Below are 24,170 nucleotides of genomic sequence, written 5' to 3' on the forward strand. Positions count from 1 at the left end.
CTGTTGGGGAAACTTTTTTCTTGCTTTATACCAATGTCAGAAAAAGTTAATAATTGTATTACTTGTGGGAAGCAAATACCTCATAAGGATTTCCATTTATACTGTATTCCTTGCCTAGGCCCTGATCACAATGTGCCTGGCTGTCGGTTTTGTGCTAGATTTAACCAACGCACTATTAAGCGTCTGTATATGTTTGCACCAAAGTATTTTGGAAACAGATTTAACTACCCAGACATTTCGTCGGATAGCAATCTGACTACTGGAGTACATAAAAAATGCAAAGAAAAGGACAGAGAAAAGCAGTAGAGATCCAAAACCGACGACGAAGCATCTACTAAGCCAGTCACCGGTTTGCCAGTACTCAGTGAGGTGCCTTCACAGCTCCTGATATCCGCTACCTTCGAGTCGCAGGCCTCTACCGACACCCATGTGGAGTACAGCATTGCCGCAAGATACTCAAGGTATTGGACCGACAGATGCATCTCCCTCAGATGGGTCCAGAGCCGCTGAGCAGGCACCGGCTTCTGAGGATGTATTCAGACCTCAACATTAGTACATCAAACCAACGACAGCTGAAAAACCAAAGACAAAAGCAACTTCTAAAACTAAAAAAAATGACGCATGAGCCACGTGCACAGGCCTCTATGCCTAAAAAACAGATGATCAAAATGGCTGAAGACCTTATTACCTTGATCAGGGGTACCCATCCCCCTCCAGATAAGAGGCTTAGGCAAGACACTGATTATGAATCTTCAGATCAGGTTTCTGATTCCTCTTCTAATCAGGAATTATCTATACCTCCCTATGAGGATTCTGATGCTGAGGAGTCTATTCCATCTGCATCTCCTCCTGAGGATTATTAATTTGGAGAAACCTTGCATACTTTGAGGGAACATTTTCACTGGGAGAGTCAAGACTTCTCAGAATCAAAAAAGAGGCTCAGGGATTTCCTTCTTCTCCCTCAGCACAAACCTTTAGCCATTCCCCCTGTTTTAGACATTGTGGATGATGTGTTTTCGGAGTCAAGCTTGACCACTAACTCTTTACCTCTGGCTCCCAGTAAGCCTGACAGATATTATAGGGTCCCTGACTCACATAAATTCTTATTTAGAAACCCTGCTGCTGATCCTGAAACTATTTCACAGGGTCCAAAGGGAGTTAAGGCCTCAACAGCAAAAAATCCTACCCCCTCCGACAGAGATTCAAGGGCACTGGACAGATGGGGAAAAAAGGTTTATACATCTGCAACCTTGACAATCGGGGCCTTAAACTGTCAGTTTCATATGCTTAAGTACCAACAACATATGTTATGGGATTGCTGAAACAGAAAATGATGTTGATTTCAGATTGTGCAGAAAATAAAGAATTACAGGAACTATTGCATGCAGCTGAACAAGTTGGAAAGCATACTTTGCAATGTGGGTTTGATTCTTTAGAGGCCTCCTGCAGGGCCGCAGTTACTGGATCTGTGATTAGGAGGCATGCCTGGTTAAAGGAACAAAATTTGCCTGATCATGTTAAAGCTAAATTGCTAGATGCACCTTTACAGCATGATTCTGTTTGGTATTAAGGCACAAGAGGTTTTAAAGAAAATGGAATACAAAGCCAAGTCTATGCAAACTGTTAAAGACTTCTTACAAGTGCAGCCACCAAGATTCAGTAGACACTGGCCTACAAAAAATTGGTCCTTTCCTGTGTCAGACAGAGCTCAATGGGGCAAATCCAGACGCCCTAAGGGTTCCAGATACCAGGCGCAAGATTCATGCAGGTCGGTGCAATGGGGCGCATCCACCTCCAAAGCTGTAGGAGATAAAGCGCAAACCTACAGAAAGCAATCCCAATGACTTCCCTCTGCCTACACCAAACACTTTTATCTTTTGGCAGTGCCCATAGGGGGAAAATTAGCACTTTTTGCTCAAAATTGGTAGTTAATAACCCAGGACAAGTGCGTACTAAACATCGTATCACAGGGATACAGGTTCCATTTCCACACTCTGCCAAGGGCAAATGGTTGGCCAGATCTGCCAAAAAATCAATGGGCAGAGGCACAAAAACAGGTTATGTCCCTCATGGATGTGGGGGCCATTCAGACAGTACCAGAACAGGAAAAAGGACAAGGTTTTTACTCAAGACTGTTCAGGGTACCCAGAAAGGACAAGGCCTGGCGGCCAATACTGAATTTATCGATTCTGAACACAATTCCTGGACATTCCAAAATTCAAAATGCTGACTTTGCAGGAGCTTCTGCCCATTCTGGGCAAGAATGCTTGGCTGGTGACTTTAGACCTAAAAGAGGCATACCTGCATGTCCCAATAAGACAGTCGTGCAGAAGATACCTCAGACTCAAGGCTGGCTTTATGCATTACCAATTCTCTGCACTGCCCTTTGGCTTATCTACTGCGCCCAGGGTCTTTACAAAATGCCTGGCACCAGTAATTGCATTTTGCAGACAAAGAAGTATACAAATATATCCTTACTTGTCTCACTCAAGCAGAGAACAAGGACACTCTACTTCGACACCTGGCATTTGTGAAAAGGCTTCTAACTTGCTTAGGGTACACAATAAACAAAAAGAAATGACAGCTGGTACCCTCTCAAAAGATAACATTCCTGAGTGCAAGCTTGAATACAACTGCCCAGATGGCTTACCTCACGCCAGACAAACAAAGGCAACTGACTACTTACTTCAAACTGATGGCAACAAAAACCCAGTCTTCTGAAAGACAAATTCTGCAGGCTCTGGGCTTCATGGCATCCTGCATCCTACTAATTCCATATGCAAGATTGCATATGAGGAAACTTCAATGGTACCTAAAAGGTTTATGGAGTCAACATGCACACAGTCTGGAAACAATGATTCCTCTCATTCCCTGCCTGCAACAGGAGTTTCTATGGTGGGCAGAGGCCTGTCACCAAAATGTGGGATGGCCCTTCACTCTACCCACTGCCAGCCAAACTTTAACAACAGATGCATCAGATTATGCCTGGGGGGCCCACATGGCAGGAAGATGCATTCAGGGCATATGAGCACCAAAAACAAATGCATCTACACATCAACCAGAAAGATATGCTAGCTGTTCAAAATGCCCTAACAGCTTTAAAGGACTTACTTCATCCAGGACTACTACTGATAAAGATGGACAACACCACAGTCATGTGGTATATAAACAGGCAAGGGGGCACACACTCATACCCCCCTTTGCAAATTAGCCATGGCACTGTGGGACACAGCTTTGACCTACCAAATACATCTTCAAGCTCAATTCCTGCCAGGAAAACAAAACACTCTGGCAGACGATTTAAGCAGAAACCTTATGGATCCTCATGAGTGGAAGCTAAATCCAGAGGTCTTCAGCATGATAACAAAGAAATGGGCGAGTGCAGACATAGATCTATTTGTCTCTCCTCAAAATTATCAATTGAAAAGAGTCTGCACAAGGACTTATCACAGACAAGCATGGAAAGTGGATGCCCTATCCTTCAGTTTGAAAAACCCTCTCAGTTTATGCCTTTCCTCCTCTGCCTCTTCTACCCAAGGTCCTCCTAAAAGTCAGACAAGAGAAGCCAAAGATTATATTAATTGCCCCGGACTGGCCCCGCCACTACTGGTACCCAATCCTAAGGAACTTGTCTCAATACCCAGCTTGGACCTTGCCTCAAAGACCACTACTGTCCCAGCAAAACAATCAGATCCTGCACAATCAACTACAGACTCTGAACCTGGCAGTATGGCTAATCATGTAATCATACAAATGACTCTCAGTAAAGCTGTGGTGGATGTCAGTTTGGAAGCTAGAAGGCCTAGTACTAGAAAATCTTATGCTGACAAATGGAAGAGATTCTGTGCTTGGAATAAAGCACAAGGAACTGATACGGCAGAACCACATATTCCTCCGATATTACAATACTTAACTGAGATGCTTGACAAAGGCCTATCTTTCTCATCAGTCAAAATCCATGCCTCTGCCATTTTGGCTCCTTACAATACTGAGCCACCACTCTTTTCACATCCTTTACTAAAGCAGTATCTTAGAGGAGCCAAAAATTTAAGGCCTCCTAGAAGAGCACCATTACCTGCATGGGACCTCAATTATGTGTTGGAAAAGCACACCCTGCCTCCATTTGAACCAGCTACTACTGCTGATATAAGTTCTTATAATGGAGGACAGCTCTGCTACTAGCTATTACTTCAGCAAGAAGAGTTTCAGAGCTACAGGCCCACATGGCTGTAGAGCCTTTTATCATATTTTACCCAGACAGCGTATCTCTGAGGACAAATCCTACTTTTATGCCTAAGGTGGTTTCCAGCATGGCTCTTAACCAAACAATTCATCTGCCAACTTTTTATCCAAATCCACAGAACAAAGGGGAGAGAATTCTGCATTCCTTGGACGTACACAGACAGCTAAGATTTTACTTGAGCAGGACTAAAGCTCTACGAAAAACTGGGCAATTACTAGTGTCATATGCTGCAGGATCAGAAGGAAAGGCTATTTCAAAGCAGTCAATTTCAAAGTGGATAAGCCACTGCATCCGTTTCTGCTACTTACACCATGGTAAACCTGTGCCCAAGGGCATTAGGTCTCATTCCACCAGAGCTGCAGCTACTAGCAGTCTTTCTCAGAGGAGTACCAACCAAAGACATTCTAGAGGCTGCTACTTGGAGTTCTGTTCACACTTTTACAAAGCATTACCATTTGCCTCTCTAAGTCCAGGGCAGGCTTTGCCACTGCAGTGCTGCAGGGCCTTATAGACGCACCTAATGCTGTTTAGCTCCAGCCTCCCAACAATAGCTTTGGGATTCTACCCAAATGTAGTGACTGCAACAGTGAAACACGAAGAACATAGTACATTTGTGTACACTTACTATAAATGTAGATGTTCGAGTGTATTCACTGTTGCAGTCCAAGTTACCCTCCCGTCATTCTAAAGTTTATCTTTCCTTCTCTATCTTCTACAACCTATGTGGTGTATTTGCTTGTAGATGAAGGTAAATTTATAATGCTGCATGTAGTTATATATATAATATTGCTACCTTTTTGGGGGCACCTGACATCGGGGGCAAGAAAAACTAAAGAAAATGGCATTGGCTGCATGTTTTATACCCCTGAAGACCTGATGTCATGGAAGAGAAGACCGCAACCATCACAGGACCCAGGACTTTTGAATTTAGGCCGACTGAGGGCAACCTGCAAACAGATTACCCCCAAATGTAATGACTGCAACAGTGAATACACTCGAACATCTACATTTATGGTAAGTGTACACAACTGTACTTTTTGTGGCTAATAAAAGTGAACTCTGTATTCCCCATCTCAACAGAAATCTTGGTATGAAAGCAAAGGATGTTCATTGTGTTTCACTGTTGCAGTCATTACATTTGGAAAATCTGCTGGCAAGTTGCCCTCAGTCAGCCTGATTAACAAAGTCTTGGGTCCAGCGGCGGTTGCTGTCCCTTCTTCCATGATGTCAGGTCGTCAGGGGTATAAAACATGCAGCCGACACCATTACATCAGTCTTTCTTGCTGCGCGGTGCCCGAAGCAGAAGCAGTTTGCAAGTGATGGTCGGCCGACTCCTGAAATTTTCGTTTTCGAATTTCAGAACCTAAGTCTTCAACTTAAAGCTAAGTACCCCGTTGGGGAAACTTTTTCTTGCTCCTTACTGATGTCAGTAAAAGTTAATAATTGTATTACTTGTGGGAAGCAAATACCTCATAAGGATTTTCATTAGTACTGTATTCCTTGCTTAGGCCCTGACCACGATGTACATTGCTGTCGGTTTTGTGCTTTGTTTAATCAGCATACTGTCCGTCGTCTGTACATTTTTGATTCAAAATATTTCGGTTCTCTGTTTAATTATCCAGAAATGACGTCTGTTAGCTATCCGACTTCCCCAATACTGAAAAAACGCAAAGAAAAAGACAGGCCGTTGAGTTCCAAAACTGCAGACAATGCTTCTCCTAAGCCAGTTCGCCGGTACTCAGTCAGGCACTTTCGCAGCCCCTGATACCCGCTACTTCTGATCCACAGGCCTCTACTGCGACCCATTTGGAGTCCGGTATGCTGCGAGATGCTTCACATATGGAACCTGCGGATGTCTCTACCTTGGATGGGTCTGGAGCCGCTGAGCAGGCACCAGCTTCTGAGGGTGCATTCAGGCCTACAGTCTTGTATATTAAACAGACTCCAACTTCAGTGCTAAGGCCTACTTCAGTGCTAAGGCCTAAATCTCGATCTATGTCTAAAAAAACGATGCCCAGGCCTCATGTTCAGGCCTCTATACCTAAAAAACAAATGATCAAAATGGCTGAAGATTTAATTACTCTAATCGGGGGTAGTCAACCCCCCCCCCCCCCCAAGAGGCCTAGGATTGAATTTGACTATGAATCTTCTGAACAGGACTCTGTTTCTTCTGACTCTTCTAATGATCTGGATTTGTCCATACCTAATTATGAGGACTCTGATGCAGAGGATTCCATTCCCTCTGCTTCTCCACCTGAGGATGTCTCTTTTGGGGAAACTTTACATACCTTAAGGGAGCATTTCCATTGGGAAAGTCAGGATTTTTCTGAATCCAAGAAGAGGCTTAGGGATTTCCTTCTTCCTCAGCATAGGCCTTTGGCTATACCTCCTGTACTAGATATTATTGATGTGTTTTCGGAATTCCGTATGGCCCCTGATTCCTTGCCTCCAGCCCCTAGCAAACCAGATGGGTACTACAGGGTTCCTGAGTCCCACAAATTCCTTTTCAAAAATCCTGTTGCGGACCTTGAAACCATTTCTCAGGGGGCCCAAGGGCATTAAGGCTTCTACTGCTAAAAATCTTACCCCTTCTGATAGAGACTCCAGGGCGCTGGATAAATGGGGTAAAAAGGTTTACACTTCTACAACCTTAGCAATCAGGGCTTTAAACTGTCAATTGCATATGCTAAAATATCAACAACATATCATGGGACTACTTAAACAGAAAATTATGTTGATTTCTGACTGTGTGGAGAAAGATTTGCAGGACTTATTGCATTCAGCTGAACAAGTTGGCAAACATACTTTGCAATGTGGTTTTGATTCCTTAGAGGCCTCTTGTAGGGCTGCTGTTACTGGGTCTGTGCTTAGAAGGCATGCTTGACTTAAGGAGCAATCTCTGCCTGATCATGTTAAAGCAAAACTTTTGGATGCTCCTTTACAACAGGACCGCTTATTTGGCAATAAGGCTGAAGAAGTTCTAAAAAAGATAGAACATGAAGCTAAATCCATGCAAACTGTGAAAGATTTCTTACAAGTGCAACCTCCTAGATTTAGTAGGCATTGGCCTACTAAGAACTGGTCTTTTCCAGCTCCATCCACAGCCACTACAGCCAAACCCAGACATTCCAAAACCACCAGGTTTCACTCCCAAGGGACTTTCAGAACTAAGCAATGGGGTGCTTCCACTTCCAAATCTGGAAACAACAAGGCACCACCCTATGGTAAGCAGTCTCATTGATTTCCCTTTGAAATTACCAAGCACTTACCTCTTAGCTGCCCCTTTGGGGGGAAAACTGTCTCTTCTTTCAATAAACTGGCAACTTATAACCCAGGACAAATGGGTTTTAAATAGTGTCCCAGGGATACAGATTTCATTTCCACACATTGCCAACTCCAAACGGGTGGCCAGATCTGCCCCCAAATCAGTGGGCAGAGGCTCAGAAACAAGTACTTTCCCTCCTAAACATGGGGGCTATTCAACCGGTGCCAGAAGAGGAAAAGGGACAAGGTTTCTCTTCCAGACTTTTCCTGGTACCCAGAAAAGACAAATCTTGGCGTCCAGTTCTGGACCTGTCTACTCTAAACACCTTTCTGGACATTCCAAAATTCAAGATGCTGACTCTTCACCGGTTACTTCTTATGCTAGGCAAGGATGCCTGGTTGGCAACTCTCGACTTAAAAGAGGCTTACCTGCATATCCCAATCGGGGAGTCTTGCAGAAGATTTCTACACTTCAAAGCAGGCTGCATGCATTATCAGTTCTCTGCACTGCCTTTTGGCTTGTCTATTGCGCCCAGGGTATTCACAAAGTGCCTGGCTCCAGTAATTGCATTTTGCAGGCAAAGAAATATTCAAATATATCCATACCTGGACGACGATTGTCTAATTCAGGTGGAAAACCAGGCCATTCATAACACCTGGTGTTTGTAAAAAAGACTTCTAACCTTCTAGGGTACACCATAAACAAAAAGAAATCTCAAGTGGTACCCTCTCAAAACATTACATTCCTGGGTGCAAGCCTGAATACAACTGCCCAGATGGCTTTCCTTACGCCAGAAAAGCAAATTCATTTGGTGACTTACTTCAAACAGGTGGACACAAAAACCCTGCTATCTGCAAGGCAAATACTGCAAGCCTTGGGGTTCATGGCCTCATGCATTCTTCTAATTCCATATGCAAGACTGCATATGAGGAAACTTCAGTGGTACTTAAAAAGTTTATGGAGTCAGCATTGTCACAGCCTGGAAACAATGATTCCTATCATACCTTGCCTACACCTAGAGTTCCTATGGTGGGCAGAGGCCTGCCAACAAAACAAGGGACTGCCATTCACACCACCCCCTGCCACCCAAACCCTAACTACAGATGCATCAGACTATGCATGGGGGGCTCATCTGGCAGAGAAGTGCATTCAGGGCAAATGGAGCCCAAATCAAATGCACCCTCATATCAATCAAAAAGAAATGCTAGCTGTACAGAATGCACTGACAGCCTTCAAGGACTACCTTCATCCAGGACAATTACTGATAAAGACTGACAACACCATGGTTATGTGGTACTTAAGCAGGGGGTACACATTCCTACCCCCTCTGCAGACTAGACATGGCATTGTGGAACACTGCCTTGAGCTACCAAGTACAACTATAACCTCAATTCCTGCCAGGAAAGCAGAATGTTCTGGCAGACTAACTAAACAGAAATCTCATGGACCCTCACAAATGGAAACTGGAAACACAGATTTTCAACATGTTGACATGAAAATGGGGGAGCCCAGACATAGATCTTTTTGCCTCACTCCAGAACTACCAGTTGGACAAATTTTGCACAAGAACTCATCACAAAAAAGCCTTGAAAGTGGATGCTTTGACCTTCAGCTGGAAAAATCTATCACTCTATGCCTTTCCCCCTCTGCCTTTGCTCTCCAAAGTTCTACTAAAAGTCCTACAGGACAAGCCAAAATTGATTTTGATTGCTCCAGACTGGCCTTACCAACACTGGTACCCACTCCTGCGCAGTGTGTCACACATTTCTCCGTGGCACCTGCCTCGGTCATCTTTGTTACTGTCTCAGCAGGAGAACCAAATACTGCACCCTCATCTCCAAACATTGAATCTTGCAGCTTGGCTAATCACTTAAATTCACCCTTAGCATCCCTCAGCAAACCTGTGATGGATGTCATTTTGGAGGTGAGAAGACCTAGTACTAGAAAATCTTATGCTGACAAATGGAAAAGATTCTGTGCCTGGAATCAGTCTCAAGGGATGAGCACAACAGTGCTCAATTTACCTCAGATTTTGCAATACTTAACTGAGATGCTTCATAAAGGCCTATCTTTTTCTTCCATAAAAATCCATGCCTCAGCCATTTCAGCTCATTACAACACAGGACCCCCACCATCCTCTTCTAAAGCAGTATCTTAGAGGGGCTAAAAACTTGAGACCACCCAGGAGAGCTCCAACCCCTGCCTGGGACCTTAACTTTGTATTGGAGAAACTCACTCTACCTCCTTTCGAGCCAGCTGCAACTGCAGACTTAAATTTTCTTTCCTGGAAAACGGCCTTCCTTTTAGCAATCACTTCAGCTAGAAGGATATCTGAATTACAGGCCCTTATGGCAGTGGAGCCTTTCATCATCTTTCATGCGGACAGGGTGTCACTCAGGACCAATCCATCATTCATGCCCAAGGTGGTATCCAGTGTGGCTCTTAATCAGTCTATTCATTTGCCAACTTTCTTTCCCAGTCCGCAGGACAAGGGAAAGTGGATTCTGCATTCATTGGATGTACACAGACAACTTAGATTCTACTTGGACAGGACTAAATCTCGAAAAAAATCTGAACAACTGCTGGTAGCATTTGCTGCGGGAGCAGAGAGGGGGAAGGCTATTTCAAGGCAAACCATTTCTAAATGGGTAAGCCATTGTATTCATTTCTGTTATAAGCACCATGGAAAACCTATCCCCCAGGGGATCAGATCTCATTCCACCAGGGCTGCATCTACTTCAGCAGCCTTTCTCAGAGGTGTTCCTACCAGGGATATTCTAGAAGCTGCTACCTGGAGTTCAGTTAATACTTTCCCCAAGCATTATCACTTACCAATTTTCTCTAAATCCAGAGCTGGCTTTGCCACTGCTGTTTTGCAGGGCCTTATAGCTGGTCCTAATGCTGTATAAATCCATCCTGCCAACCCTAGCTTTGGGAATCTACCCAAATGTAATGAATGCAACAGTGAAACACGATGAACATAGTACAGTTGTGTACACTTACCATAAATGTAGATGTTCAAGTGTATTCACTGTTGCAGTCCTGGTTACCCTCCCTCCAGCCCCCTGCTTTTCTTTTACTATACCTCTTCTTTTTTTTATTATGCTTGAAAGCCTTTTTGGTGTATTTGCTTTTGTTTGTAGGTATATTTTTGTGTTTCTTACTATAACTATATATGTATATATATATATATATATATATATATATATATATATATATATATATATATATATGTTTTATACCCTTGATGACCTGACATCATGGAAGAAGGGACAGCAACCGACGCAGGACCCAAGACTTTGTTAATCAGGCCGACTGAGGGCAACCTGCCAGCGGATTACCCAAATGTAATGACTGCAACAGTGAATATACTCGGAACATCTACATTTATGGTAAGTGTACACAACTGTACTGTTATTACAATTGTCATTCAAAGGGGGTAGTCTGGTTAGCTTATTGTATACAATGCTATGGATATTATATGGGGAAAACCGAGAGGAGCTTGAAGTATAGGGTATACGAACATGTCTATGATATACACAAGAAAAAAGAGATGAATGCATTATTTAGACATGCGTTAATACTCAGTTCAGATTTTGGGTAATAGAGCAGGTAAAACCTGCTGAACAGGATGGAGATTGGGAAACCAAGCTGGAGCTTTGTGAATTAATGTGGCAACTCCAGTTAGATGCCTGCACCAGCCCTGGGTTACATGACTGCACCAGCCCTGGGTTACATGACCACCTCTGTATCATTCCAGCCTTAAAAATGAGAAATTTAGTGTAGCTTATTTTTGGTGGAAAACACGCAAACATTATAGTGTTCTTTGTTTAAATTAGTCATTCAAATAAGTTGGGTATTTTTATACACACGTTCATAGGTTGGTACTAGGCTATCAGCCCTAAGGCCTATACAAGCCTAGCCGTAACAATTCACTGGCTATTTCTTCCCACACTATTTACTTCCCTGGACCCCTGTGTAGCTGGGCGACTGACAAGATCCCAGGGGTGAATTTCCTTTCTCCCATCCAATCGTCAAGGTTCCTTTTGAAGAGGGCCAAAGAGGCACTCTGCTTGACATGTATGGGCAATCTATTCCAGAGTCTGGGGAGTCTCTGGGTCAGGAACCTATCCCTCCAGCATGTTTTGTTTATTGTGATGACAAGGTTTAGATCCCTGGAGCGTGTGGCTGTGAGGGATTGGGATTTCTTTGTGTAGCATGCCCAACAGCTCTGGGTTTGACATGGCTTTGTATGTTAAGCAGAGATCACCTCTGAGTAGACTATATGCGACAGAGTATAGCTGGAGTGAAAGCGCGTAGTAACCAGATCCAAAAATCACAAAACAACAAACCATTGAAAAGCGAACCGGAACACAATGAGAGCAGACCTTCAAAAATCACGAACAGTATTTATTAAACGAAATAAAGTGTAAGCGCTTTTGGCAAAACCAATGTCTCGCCTTCTTCAGACAAACAACAAGATAACATTTGAATTCAGTTCTTATACTTATGCCCATTAGAAAGATCCAGTCACAATAGTATGCATTTTTTAACTATTAGTTTCCAAGGGAACCTTAAGACAATAGCAAATAATAACAAATAAAATAAGATGAAATAGGATAAAGTAAGTGGTTCAGTGAAGATCACTATCATGACATTGAATAACTGAACCACAGATGGATTATTTAAACATATATAAAGGTGTATCTTCGTAAAGTAAAAGACACGTATGTGTGTGTATATATATATATATATATATATATATATATATATATATATATATATATATATATATATGTATAAACATTTATATGTTTCTATATATCCTGCGGTGATCCACATTGACAAAACAGGCTTGGAAATACCATAAGACATAAAAAACAAAACAAATAGGAATAACCTGCAAAACAGGCAAAACAAAATAAATGCCTATGCTGTTGTTGAGACAGTTATATTGTGAAATGCTCCCAGTTATGCTATAATTATGCAAATGCGAACAAATCTTAAGAACGCTTAGGAAAATGAATACAGAAATATTTGCCTGGGAATTATTTATAGATGTTAGCAATTACTGCACCAGTTATAATTGGTAGCCCTGGCTTGTAAGTATTGGCCAATGTGACGAAATAAACTGAATAAATTCATGGGCTAACCCCATTTATAAATGGTAAAGCAGAAAAGAAAAAGCAAAACATAGGAGAACCATTATAACAAGATTTTGTGCGAGAAAGCATATATAAGTATAACACAAAAGCTATAGATAGTAAAAATTACCTATTGTAGGAAAGCCATTTTAGGACACATTTAATGGATAGGGCATCATTAATACTAGGAATGGTGTGTGCTCTAGTACGCACCTGCCATAACAATTCATCCATTTCCAATTGGATTTGCCAAGGGCCTCCCCTTATATCTAAGTCCCTTTTTTGTAAAACAATAAAGCTGAAATTATGCCCATCATACTCCATAGTGTGTCTAGCCAAGGTGTTACTGGCATCCTTCTTACAAATGGCATACTGATGTTTGTATATTCTAGATTTTAATTTGCGCTCGGTTTTACCGATATAAAATGCTTTGCAGAAATTGCACAAAGCAGCATATATGACCACTTTTGTTTCACAATTGTAGTGGTTATTCACTTTATATTCTTTGTTATTGATGGTAAAATGGTTTCCTACTTTTATGTGCTTACATTGGGCACATGAACCACATTTAAACATACCATGTGGTCTATTTGTATGAAACTTTTTCTTTGTCCTTTCCAATATTGATTTTAAGTGGTCACCTCTCCTATAAGTAATCCTGGGACTATCACCTAGAAGATTAAATAGGTTTCAGTCGTTTCTTATAATGTCCCAGTTTTTATTAATAATTTCTTTGATTTTTTGAAAATCTAAAGAAAAGGTGTGTAAAAAACTGGTGCAATACTTATTATTCTCAGGCAAACTTGCTCCCACCATTTCACTTACTACAATGCTTTGTTCATGGATAGTGGCCAGGTTGTTATTGATCTGGCCACCTAATAGGGGAATGAAGTAACCTTCGTCTCGCTTACGAGACACCTCAGTTATGACACTTGAAATTAAAGTGGTTGGATAACCCCTAGACCTAGACATACTCATAAGTCTTTTGCATTCAGTGACATAGTCATGGGCATCAGTCACCATACGTACTATCTGACCTTTTATCACTGCTCTTTTTTGGTGATATGGATGGTTACTGGAAAAGTGCAACAGAGAATTAGAATACGTAGGTTTTCTATAAATTAGACTTTTAAATCTATTATTAATTTTGTCATTGATCAGGAGTATGTCCAAATAATTAATCTGTGTCCCCTATATTGTACGTAAACTCTAAAAAAAATCAGTCATTTTAGTAATTTTTTCAACAAGTAAGGGAATTAGTTTTTTACTTCCCTCCCAGATGCAAAATATGTCATCCTGTTACCTAGTGTACCAGGAGTTTTTGGAACCACTCATCTTTGAAGAGAAATTTAGTCTCCCAATGTGCCATGACAGCATTCACAAATGTACCACCACAGTGGGAGCCCATAGCTACCCCTGATGTTTGCAAGTAAAACTGATTCTCGAACGTGAAGAAATTGTTAGCCAATACTAGCTCTAACAAAGTCTCTACAGGGTAGATGGTATCATCTTTGATTTTTTTGGCTGACATAAATTCCCTCACCCAATTAAGCCCGATTGTTTGGGGTATAACGGTGTACAAATCTTTGACGTCGATAGTCAAAAATGCCACATCTGGTGAATACCTTTGTTTACTTATATTCTTCAAAAAAGACCAAGAATCCTTGCATATTTGTACTTCGCTTTCTATAAGTGGTTTTATAACACTGTCGATATATTTGGCACATGCATGGGTGATTGACCCCCTCCCATCTACAATAGGTCTAAAAGGGGGAGCATGTAATTGTTTATGCAATTTGGGGGTTTAGGTCTAGGGGTTATCCAACCACTTTAATCTCAAGTGTCATAACTGAGGTGTCTCGTAAGCGAGACGAAGGTCACTTAATTCCCCTATTAGGTGGCCAGATCAATAACAACCTGGCCACTATCCATGAACAAAGCATTGTAGTAAGTGAAATGGTGGGAGCAAGTTTGTCTGAGAATAATAAGTATTGCACCAGTTTTTTACACACCTTTTCTTTAGATTTTCAAAAAAATCAAAGAAATTATTAATAAAAACTGGGACGTTATAAGAAATGACCGAAACCTATTTAATCTTCTAGGTGATAGTCCCAGGATTACTTATAGGAGAGGTGACAACTTCAAAATCGATATTGGAAAGGACAAAGAAAAAGTTTCATGCAAATAGACCACATGGTATGTTTAAATGTGGTTCATGTGCCCAATGTAAGCACTTAAAAGTAGGAAACCATTTTACCATCAATAACAAAGAATATAAAGTGAATAACCACTGCAGTTGTGAAACAAAAGTGGTCATATATGCTGCTTTGTGCAATTTCTGCAAAGCATTTTATATCGGTAAAACCGAGCGCAAATTAAAATCTAGAATATACGAACATCAGTATGCCATTTGTAAGAAGGATGCCAGTAACGCCTTGGCTAGACACACTATGGAGTATGATGGGCATAATTTCAGCTTTATTGTTTTACAAAAAAGGGATTTGGATATAAGGGGAGGCCCTTGGCAAATCCAATTGGAAATGGATGAATTGTTATGGCAGGTGCGTACTAGAGCACACACCATTCCTGGTATTAATGATGCCCTATCCATTAAATGTGTCCTAAAATGGCTTTCCTACAATAGGTAATTTTTACTATCTATAGCTTTTGTGTTATACTTATATATGCTTTTTCGCACAAAACCTTGTTATAATGGTTTTCCTATGTTTTGCTTTTTCTTTTCTGCTTTACCATTTATAAATGGGGTTAGCCCATGAGTTTATTCAGTTTATTTCGTCACATTGGCCAATACTTACAAGCCAGGGCTACCAATTATAACTGGTGCAGTAATTGCTAACATCTATAAATAATTCCCAGGCAAATATTTCTGTATTCATTTTCCTAAGCGTTCTTAAGATTTGTTCGCATTTGCATAATTATAGCATAACTGGGAGCATTTCACAATATAACTATGTCTCAACAACAGCATAGGCATTTATTTTGTTTTGCCTATTTTGCAGGTTATTCCTATTTGTATTGTTTTTTATGTCTTATGGTATTTCCAAGCCTGTTTTGTCAATGTGGATCACCGCAGGATATATAGAGAGATATAAATGTGTTCATATATATATATATATATATATATATATATATATATATATATATATATATATATATATATAATATATACACACATATGTGTCTTTTATTTTACGAAGGTACACCTTTATATATGTTTAAATAATCCATCTGTGGTTCAGTTATTCAATGTCATGATAGTGATCTTCACTGAACCACTTACTTTATTCTATTTCATCTTATTTTATTTTATTTGTTATTATTTGCTATTGTCTTAAGGTTCCCTTGGAAACTAATAGTTAAAAAATGCATACTATTGTGACTGGATCTTTCTAATGGGCATAAGTATAAGAACTGAATTCAAATGTTATCTTGCTGTTTGTCTGAAGAAGGCGAGACATTGGTTTTGCCGAAAGCGCTTACATTTTATTTCGTTTAATAAATACTGTTCGTGATTTTGAAAGCGCGTAGTACTTGTACATGTATATATATTTTTACTGAGCTTCCAGTTCGCTTTATTATTTTTTGGTGTATTGTGATATCCATTAATAAACCTTGTTTCGTGTGGCAACCTGAGAGCCTTCGCTTTGTTTTAGTAGTTGTTGTGACTTTCCATTATAGCTGGAGTTATATTAAAGTGTATAAAATTGCTTGTGATGATATGTGCCTTTTAATTTTAATAAGGAAGAATTTGTTATCCAATGAATTCATTAGTTAGAAGTGGTACTAATTAACAAGTATATTTAAGAGAACTATATGTGAAGAAATTTTATTCTGATGCAGTTTCATGAAGGAAACGAAAAGAGCTTTAATCTAAATAAAGTTTTATTTTGTGGCTATTGACTATCTGGTTTCCATTGTATTTGGAAGAGGGATGGACCTTTATTGGGCTTCAGTTACTGCTTGGCTGTTTGGTTACTAGTCTGAACAAATTGGGTTTTACCTTACCAAAACTTGTATAAGCTCATTCAACTGGGTCCATGGAAACTTCTTCAGTCTTTCTATCCAGAGCTTTCATGGATGATGTATGTGCAGCAGCAACTTGGGCTAAGCCTCATACCTTTATCACTCATTATAAACTGGATCTGGTGTCCAACGTTAGAGGATCGTTTGGTTCAACTGTGGTCAGGAGTATCCTTCCTTAGAGTCCACTCGGGGTCTTTAGGTAGCTGGGGACTCCATCCCATCAATTGAGGAGGGATGAAAATTGACATCATCAGATAAAGAAGTTATGTACTCACCATAATGTTCCATCTGTGTTGCCAATTTTCTTTCTTCAACTTCCCACCCTACTTCCCCATTCCCTATGTCTTCACACCTCTAGGTGATTGTCCTCTCATAAGGAAATCATTTTGATTGAGCTCCTGATAGTTTTTCTCTTAATAACATTTACATCATTATGTATCCTGTCCTGTCATTTTGATCACACTTCTTGTAAAGTCAGCAAACAAGATCTGAGGTAACTTGAGGTTGAGGAATTATGGGTAAGGGAGAAGTTCGAGAGTTTTAAAGGCACCATGAGCTTTAGTAACAGCCAAGTCAGAGCCAAGGATCAGATCCGAACCCATCAGTTGAAGAAGTGAAAATGGACAACACGGATGGAATGTTACTGTGAGTACATAACTTCTTTGTTGTCTTTAGCTTGGTTTGTTTTAACTTTGATATGCAGGGAGGGCCTAAAACTCGTGTTGGTCAACTGTATAGGTAATTTGAACTGTAATTTCTTTTAGAATCAGTGTTGTGGGGCTGCGGGCCCTAACGACTGGGACAGAAATGAATATTTCAACTGCACCGACGACAACCGCAGTCGGGAACAGTGCGGAGTACCGTTCTCATGCTGTGTTGCTGATCCAGCAGTAAGTATCATTCCAACTCTCATTGATTTTCTACACAGAGTTTTTGTGTTAGAAATTGTTTTCCTTTACATAGAATAATGAGAACGTGATACTATTTTCCATTGTGTAAAATAACTTTTGTTAAGGTACTTTGATGTGTAAAATAACTTTTGTTAAGGTACTTTGATGTGTAAAATAACTTTTGTTAAGGTACTTTGATGTGAAAATTTCTATTTGCTACTTAGTTATATTCAGAACTGCAGTTCTGTCCATTTGAAGTTGTTGAAAAAACACCAAAAACTGATGAGTTAAAACCAAGCATGTACTAAAGCACCAAAAAAACACATGAGAAGCCACTCTGGGTAAAGGTTTAGTGCACGTCTTTCAATACAGATGTTTTCAGAATATGTATTCTATTAAACAATATACCTGTATAGACAGCTAAAACCCTCTGTTAAAATGAGCTACTTGCATTCTGCCTCAACTAACATGTGGTATCCAAAGTGTCATTCAGTCACTGGGTTATAATGGCATCTAATTTATTTTCCAAACAATTCTTTTCCAGAAGAGAGAGCTAATATCACCTCCTTTCATATTTAACTCCTTGTTCGATAAATGTGAATTTAAAAAAAATATTACAAGTAAGAGACTGTTTAAACAAGGCATTGGTATTTAATTTATTTTTGATTGCATTAATGTATTCCAAAATCGTGGCTGAAAACTTTGAAATGGTCTTATCTATATAAAATGATCCATAGGTTAAGCAAACTGTCCGATGCACAAAGTTTTCAGTACTACAGTATCTACATTTTGGACTAAAATTCATGTCCATAGAGGAAACCCAAGTAAAATTACCCTTATGTTTATATCTGCATGCCTTACAAATGTCCCAGTGTTCTTCACGTCACTCTACCCCACTTCTGGCCCCTTAACTGTTCTATAAATGAGCACTTACTAGTAAGTGTTTGGATATTACCTATAGCCTTTACTACATCTGGGTTGCCTTTTATAATGCACAATTTCTTAGTGTGTCCCTGTTCATTAGTAGCTGTACTATAGTTTGTAGGACAGGCTAAAGAGTAATCTTTATTGCCTCTTACTACTGTTTTAATATTCATGTGTGGGTTCGTTTTACTTTGAGGACTAAATTCCACTTCTCAGTCTTGCTGCACTCCACTCAGAATTGTTAAATTTATAATGGCAGAGTGACCAGACTCACAATACTGCTGTATTCGTTATAGTTTATTTCAGAATACAAAATATTGCCAAGCGGTTGGTCTGTCTTGAGTTATTTCAATTTTATTATAACATAACTAGAAAAAAGTCTTTGCTACTCACGAACTGTCGTGCCTAGGATCAATGCACACTTGATCAATATGGCTGTAAAGATGAGCAAGCAATGTCCAGTTTATTTACACTTTGCATAGCAGCAGATGTTACTTCCTAGTGTCCTTGTGGTTTGCATGACTGATTCTTGTTCCATGCCATCTTTGCATCAGTTGAAGTGTCTGTATTTTATTTCTTTGATTTCTGCATCTGAAGACAAACAAAAAAAGTCCCTGTTAAAAATATCAAATTTCTCTTTGTATATTTCAGTCAGTCATAGCAGCATGCCATTTTGTTGTATCAGTTTAAGCCTAAGCCCACAACCACATGTCTTCACAAACAAGCTAAACTAGACATGATGTTCTTTCCGTGAACCAGTTCTAAACCACATATATTTACAGATAAGTTAATCTAAGCATGTTTTATTTCCTCAGAAATTTCTCTAGCAGGTGTCTGACTGAGATAGCTTGTTGCTAAGAACGTCATACTTTCTGTATTTATTTTTAACTTTGCAGTTCAAGCCTTGCATTTCTGCTTTTGAGAAATAAACATTTATTTCAAATCTTGTATCAAGTAATTAAGTTGCATTTGCTAAAACTTCATCAGCTTTGCTGAACCTCTCTTTTTCCGGTGATTTCTTACCATGTCCTGTGGTAATCTGTGAGTAATTTTCATCACTGGAACTGCATAACCTATGTAACAGGATCTTTGCCCAACCTATCAGTAGCCGTTTGTAGCATTCTTCCCACATATGAAAAAGAACCCTTCTGCCAGAATTGTAACATTTTCTTGGTCCATTGAATTATTTGTGGCATCAGTTTTAAAGAAGTCTTTCATCCCTTCCTTAAAAGAAGTATTATGTGTTGACTCCCATACTGTTATTATTTCATCAACTCCTCCATGATACTCAAGCTTTTCACGTGACCAGAGCTGGTGTAAAGTAATGGAATAGTTACAATTACGAATACCAACCCTGACAGTCCCTTTCTTTTGAAAACAGAGTATCCCTCTTTTTGCTTCCATCATCTGTAAATATTGTTTTATGGCCGATTGTCTTATAAGGTCTATTTTTGTAAGACCCTTGTCTGTAACCTCTACAGGGACTGCATGTAATAGCATTTTCCCTCTGTAAGGAATGTGGCTACAAACCCAACAATTTGACTTGTGTGCCTTTGCAAACAAATTTTGCATGGCCAAAAATGTATTGAAATCTGGTATCCAATCATGATGTCCCTGCTCTCATGAACTATTATATGTGAGTATCTCTCCCCATTTTTTCTTTGCAACTTTTTTTATTTTAGTTTTCTTTTGTATTTACATTTCTTTGTTGGATTGCCTTGTCCTGTCCATATATTACTATTATAAACAATATATAGAATAGTATCAAAATGCATAAGAATATTAACATGCACCCCCAAAGCTTGCATCTCTCATGTGTGAGGTTTAGTTTCCTCCATTTTTTCTGTCTTCCTTCTAAATGGGTATATCAGCATTTAAAAACAAATTTAAAGAGATTGTTACTTTCCTAAGACTTTTCAACTGTTACTTTCCTGACACTGTTTGACTTTTATTAAGTTACACTGATCTCTGTGAGCCAACATGTGCTGCTTTTGCTTGGATATCCCATTTCCTAGGATTAATCTTTTCCGTGTTTATCTTCTGTACTCTGTATACTAATGGCCCTATCTGTTCTGTCACCTCGTATGGAACCCTGCCAGTTACTATCCCATGGTCCCCCTTTTTGGAAGTTTTTTTATAAGCACCTCGTCTCTGCACTGTAGCTTTATTTTTGTGGGAAGCACTGGCATTTTCTTCCACAGATGGTAAGCCTGTTCTCTGTATGTCTTTTAACCATTTTTGGTGTTCTTCTACCATCAATAATGATAGATTATCCCACCATTTTTGGGTCATAAGGAAATGTGAGGGGCATTTTTCATCCTGTCATCACCTCAGAGTGAAATTTCTGTTTTATTGATAGTAGTCCTAATGCCTAATAGAATATCTGCAAATATCTCCCCCAATCCTTGCCTTTTTCAAACACTAATTTTTTAACCTTTCTTTGATTATCCGATCAATCCTTACAACAATTCTGTTGGATTGTAGATGATATGGAACATGAAATCTGTGCTGAATGCCCAACAACTTGCACAAATGCCACATTATTTGGCTTGTAAACTGGGGTCAGTTATCCAATTCTATGACCCGGGGCTATCCCCAGTGAACAAAAATGTTTTTCCATAATGCCTCTGCCGTGGTTTTAGCTGTCATACTCTTGGTGGGAATTATTTCTACCCACTTTGAAAACACATAAAGCACTACTAACAGATATCTGTATCCCCATTTTGCAGCTGGGAGGGGCCCTGCATAGTCTACCTGGATAGTGTACCATGGTGTCTGCCACTGCTACTGTATGCAAGTGAGGCTTCCTTATGTTTGCATTAGTTTGTAAACAAACCAAGCATCCCTCTAAAACTGTCTTTCACAGCTTTTTTTTTTAGACGTAGATTCCACATCTTCTGTTTCACTATACTCCACAGCTTTCCTGTACCTATGTGGCCCAAACTTTTGTGATTATATTTGACCAACTGTCTAGCTAGATCTCCTGGGATATATGGTATTTTTTTCCCGTCTGGCATTGGATAGACAGAAATTGCCTGTTTGGCATCCCCCCCTTGCATACAGCATCCAATTCTTCAGGAATCCCTTTCTGTTTTTGAAGGGTTGCCAAATATTTCTACAGGTGTAGTGTTTTCAACTGACATTACCTTGTCTGTGTATTCAAAACACTCGTGGCTCTAGCCTCTCTCCTGTTTGAGCTGCTTGCTTTGCCTTGGCATCCACCAAAGCATTTCCTCTAGCCTCTTCTGTGTTACATTTTTTATGTGCTTTGATTTTGACAGTACTAAACTTTCCATGTAAATCATTCTGGGTAATTAATGCCCATAACTCCCATAGTACTAGAGCATGTTTTAGCGGTTTGCCAACACTGTCGATGAATCCTCTTCTGGCACAAACTACCATGAGTAAGTGTAAAGAATCTACCACATAAGCACTGTCACTATAAATAGTGACAGGTTCAAAATGTTGTAAAGCATATTTTACTGCTTTTATATATAACTTTAAACATTTGGGAATAAATGCAAAAAAAAAATATCTACATAAATCGTATTCCAAGTAAACCCCACAGTGTATGTCAACTGTTGCTGAAATGCCAACATATTGAAAAAAAATTGATGTTCATTGTGTTTCACTGCTGCAATCATTACACTTAGGTTATCCTGCCATCAGACAGTCCCACAGTCGGCCAGAGTTCCAAAGTCTTGGTCCGGCGTCGGTTGCTGTCACCTCCTCCCTGACGTCAGTGCATCAGGGGTATATAAGAAGCAGCCGACACCATTTTCTTCAGAAATTTCTTGCTGCGTGGTGCCCGAAGCAAAAGCAGTTAGCAAGTGCTGGTCGGCCGACTCCTGAGATATCGATTTCGATTTTCAGAACCGAAGGCTTCAATAAAGCTATGTGCCCCATTGGGGAAACTTTTTCTTGCCTCAGACCGATGTCAGTTAAAGTTAATAATTGTATTTCTTGTGGGAAGCAAATACCTCATAAGGATTTTCATTCTTACTGTATTTCATGCCTAGGCCCAGATCACAACGTCACTAGTTGCCGATTTTGTGCTAGATTTAACAAACGGACTATTAAACGTCAGTTTGATTTTGCTCGCCATTACTTTGGCCGAAGGTTTAATTATACCATGCCGTCTGGACAACCGACAACCGGAATTCACAAAAAAAGCAAAGATAAGGATAGGACAGTCATCCGAGGCCCAAAACTGGCGACAAAACCTCTTCTAGGCCAGTTGCCGGTTCTCAGTGAGGCGCTTTTGCAGCCCCTGACACCCGCTACCTCAGAGCCGCAGGCCACAACCTATTCCCACATGGAGTTGCCTAGGCCTCTGGATACTCAAGGTATTGGGCCTACAGAGACTAACCCTTCAGATGGGTCCGGAGCCGCTGAGCAGGCATCGGCTTCTGAGGGTGTTTTCAGACCTTCACAACTTACCATTGCATCTACAGCCAAGTCTAAAACTACATTAAAGACAAAGAAGCATGTACAGTATTCACCTGGACAGGCCTTCATGCCTAAAAAGCAGATGCTCAAAATGGCCAAAGACTTAATTACTCTGATCAGGGGTTCCCATCCCCCTCCTCATAAAAGGCCTAGGCAGGATACAGACTATGATTCCTCTGACCAGGTTACTATATATTCTGATTCCTCTTCAGACCAGGGATGATCTTTACCCCCCTATGAGGACTCTGATGCTGAAGAATCAATTCCTTCAACCTCTCCTCCTGAGGATTACTCTTTTGGGGCAACTTTACATACCATGAGGGAACATTTCCATTGGGAGGGCCAGGATTACTCAGAATCCAAGAAAAGGCTCAGAGACTTTCTTTTATTGCCTCAGCACAGGCCTCTTGCTATTCCGCCAGTGTTGGATATTGTGGACGATGTGTTCTCTGAATCCAGTTTAAATCCAGATTCTTTACCCCCTGCTCTAGTCAAGCCGGACAGGTACTACAAAGTCCCTGACTCTCACAAATTTCTTTATAAAAACCCTGCTGCTGACGCAGAAACTATTTCCCAGGGTCCCAAAGGGGTCAAGGCCTCCACGGCTAAAAATCCAGTTCCCTCTGACAGGGATTCTAGAGCATTAGACAGATGGGGGAAGAAAGTTTACACCTCTGCAACATTAGCAGTAAGGGCTTTTAAACTGCCAGTTTCACATGCTTAAATATCAACAATATTTACTGTCTCAGTTAAAACAGAAAATGAGTACAAGTGCAGAACAACCTAACTATAAGGAAATGCAGGATTTATTGCATGCAGCTGAACAAGTGGGAAAGCATACTTTGCAGTGTGGTTTTGATTCATTAGAAGCTTCTTGTAGAGCAGCAGTTACAGGATCTGTGATTCGAAGACATGCTTGGTTAAAGGAACAAACCTTACCAGATCATGTCAAGGCAAAATTATTGGATGCTCCTTTACAGCAAGATATTTTATTTGGTGTTAAGGCAGAAGAGGTATTAAAGAAAATGGAGGATAAGGCAAAATCTATGCAAACAGTGAAGGATTTCTTACAGGTACAGCCACCAAGATTTAGCAGGAATTGGCCTACGAAAAATTGGTCCTTTCCAGTGTCAGACAGGCCACAAAGAGGCAGATACAGACATCCAAGAGGGCAGATCTCAGCCCCAAGGCTCTTACAGACCATGACAGTG

General features: G+C 40.3%; 1 protein-coding gene across 1 annotated transcript in view; it reads left to right on the top strand.

Moving 5' to 3' along the window:
* Positions 1-24,170, top strand: part of TSPAN14 (tetraspanin 14) — an 826,639-nt gene that overhangs the window by 524,774 nt on the left and 277,695 nt on the right. Inside the window, exon 6 of the mRNA XM_044079435.1 lies at positions 17,461-17,586. Coding sequence (XP_043935370.1) covers positions 17,461-17,586 — 126 coding nt within the window. The remainder of the gene's footprint in view (positions 1-17,460; positions 17,587-24,170) is intronic.

The sequence above is a fragment of the Protopterus annectens genome, chromosome 1.part1 (assembly GCF_019279795.1).
Source record: "Protopterus annectens isolate FY-2018-M chromosome 1.part1, PAN1.0, whole genome shotgun sequence".
NCBI lineage: Eukaryota > Metazoa > Chordata > Ceratodontiformes > Protopteridae > Protopterus > Protopterus annectens.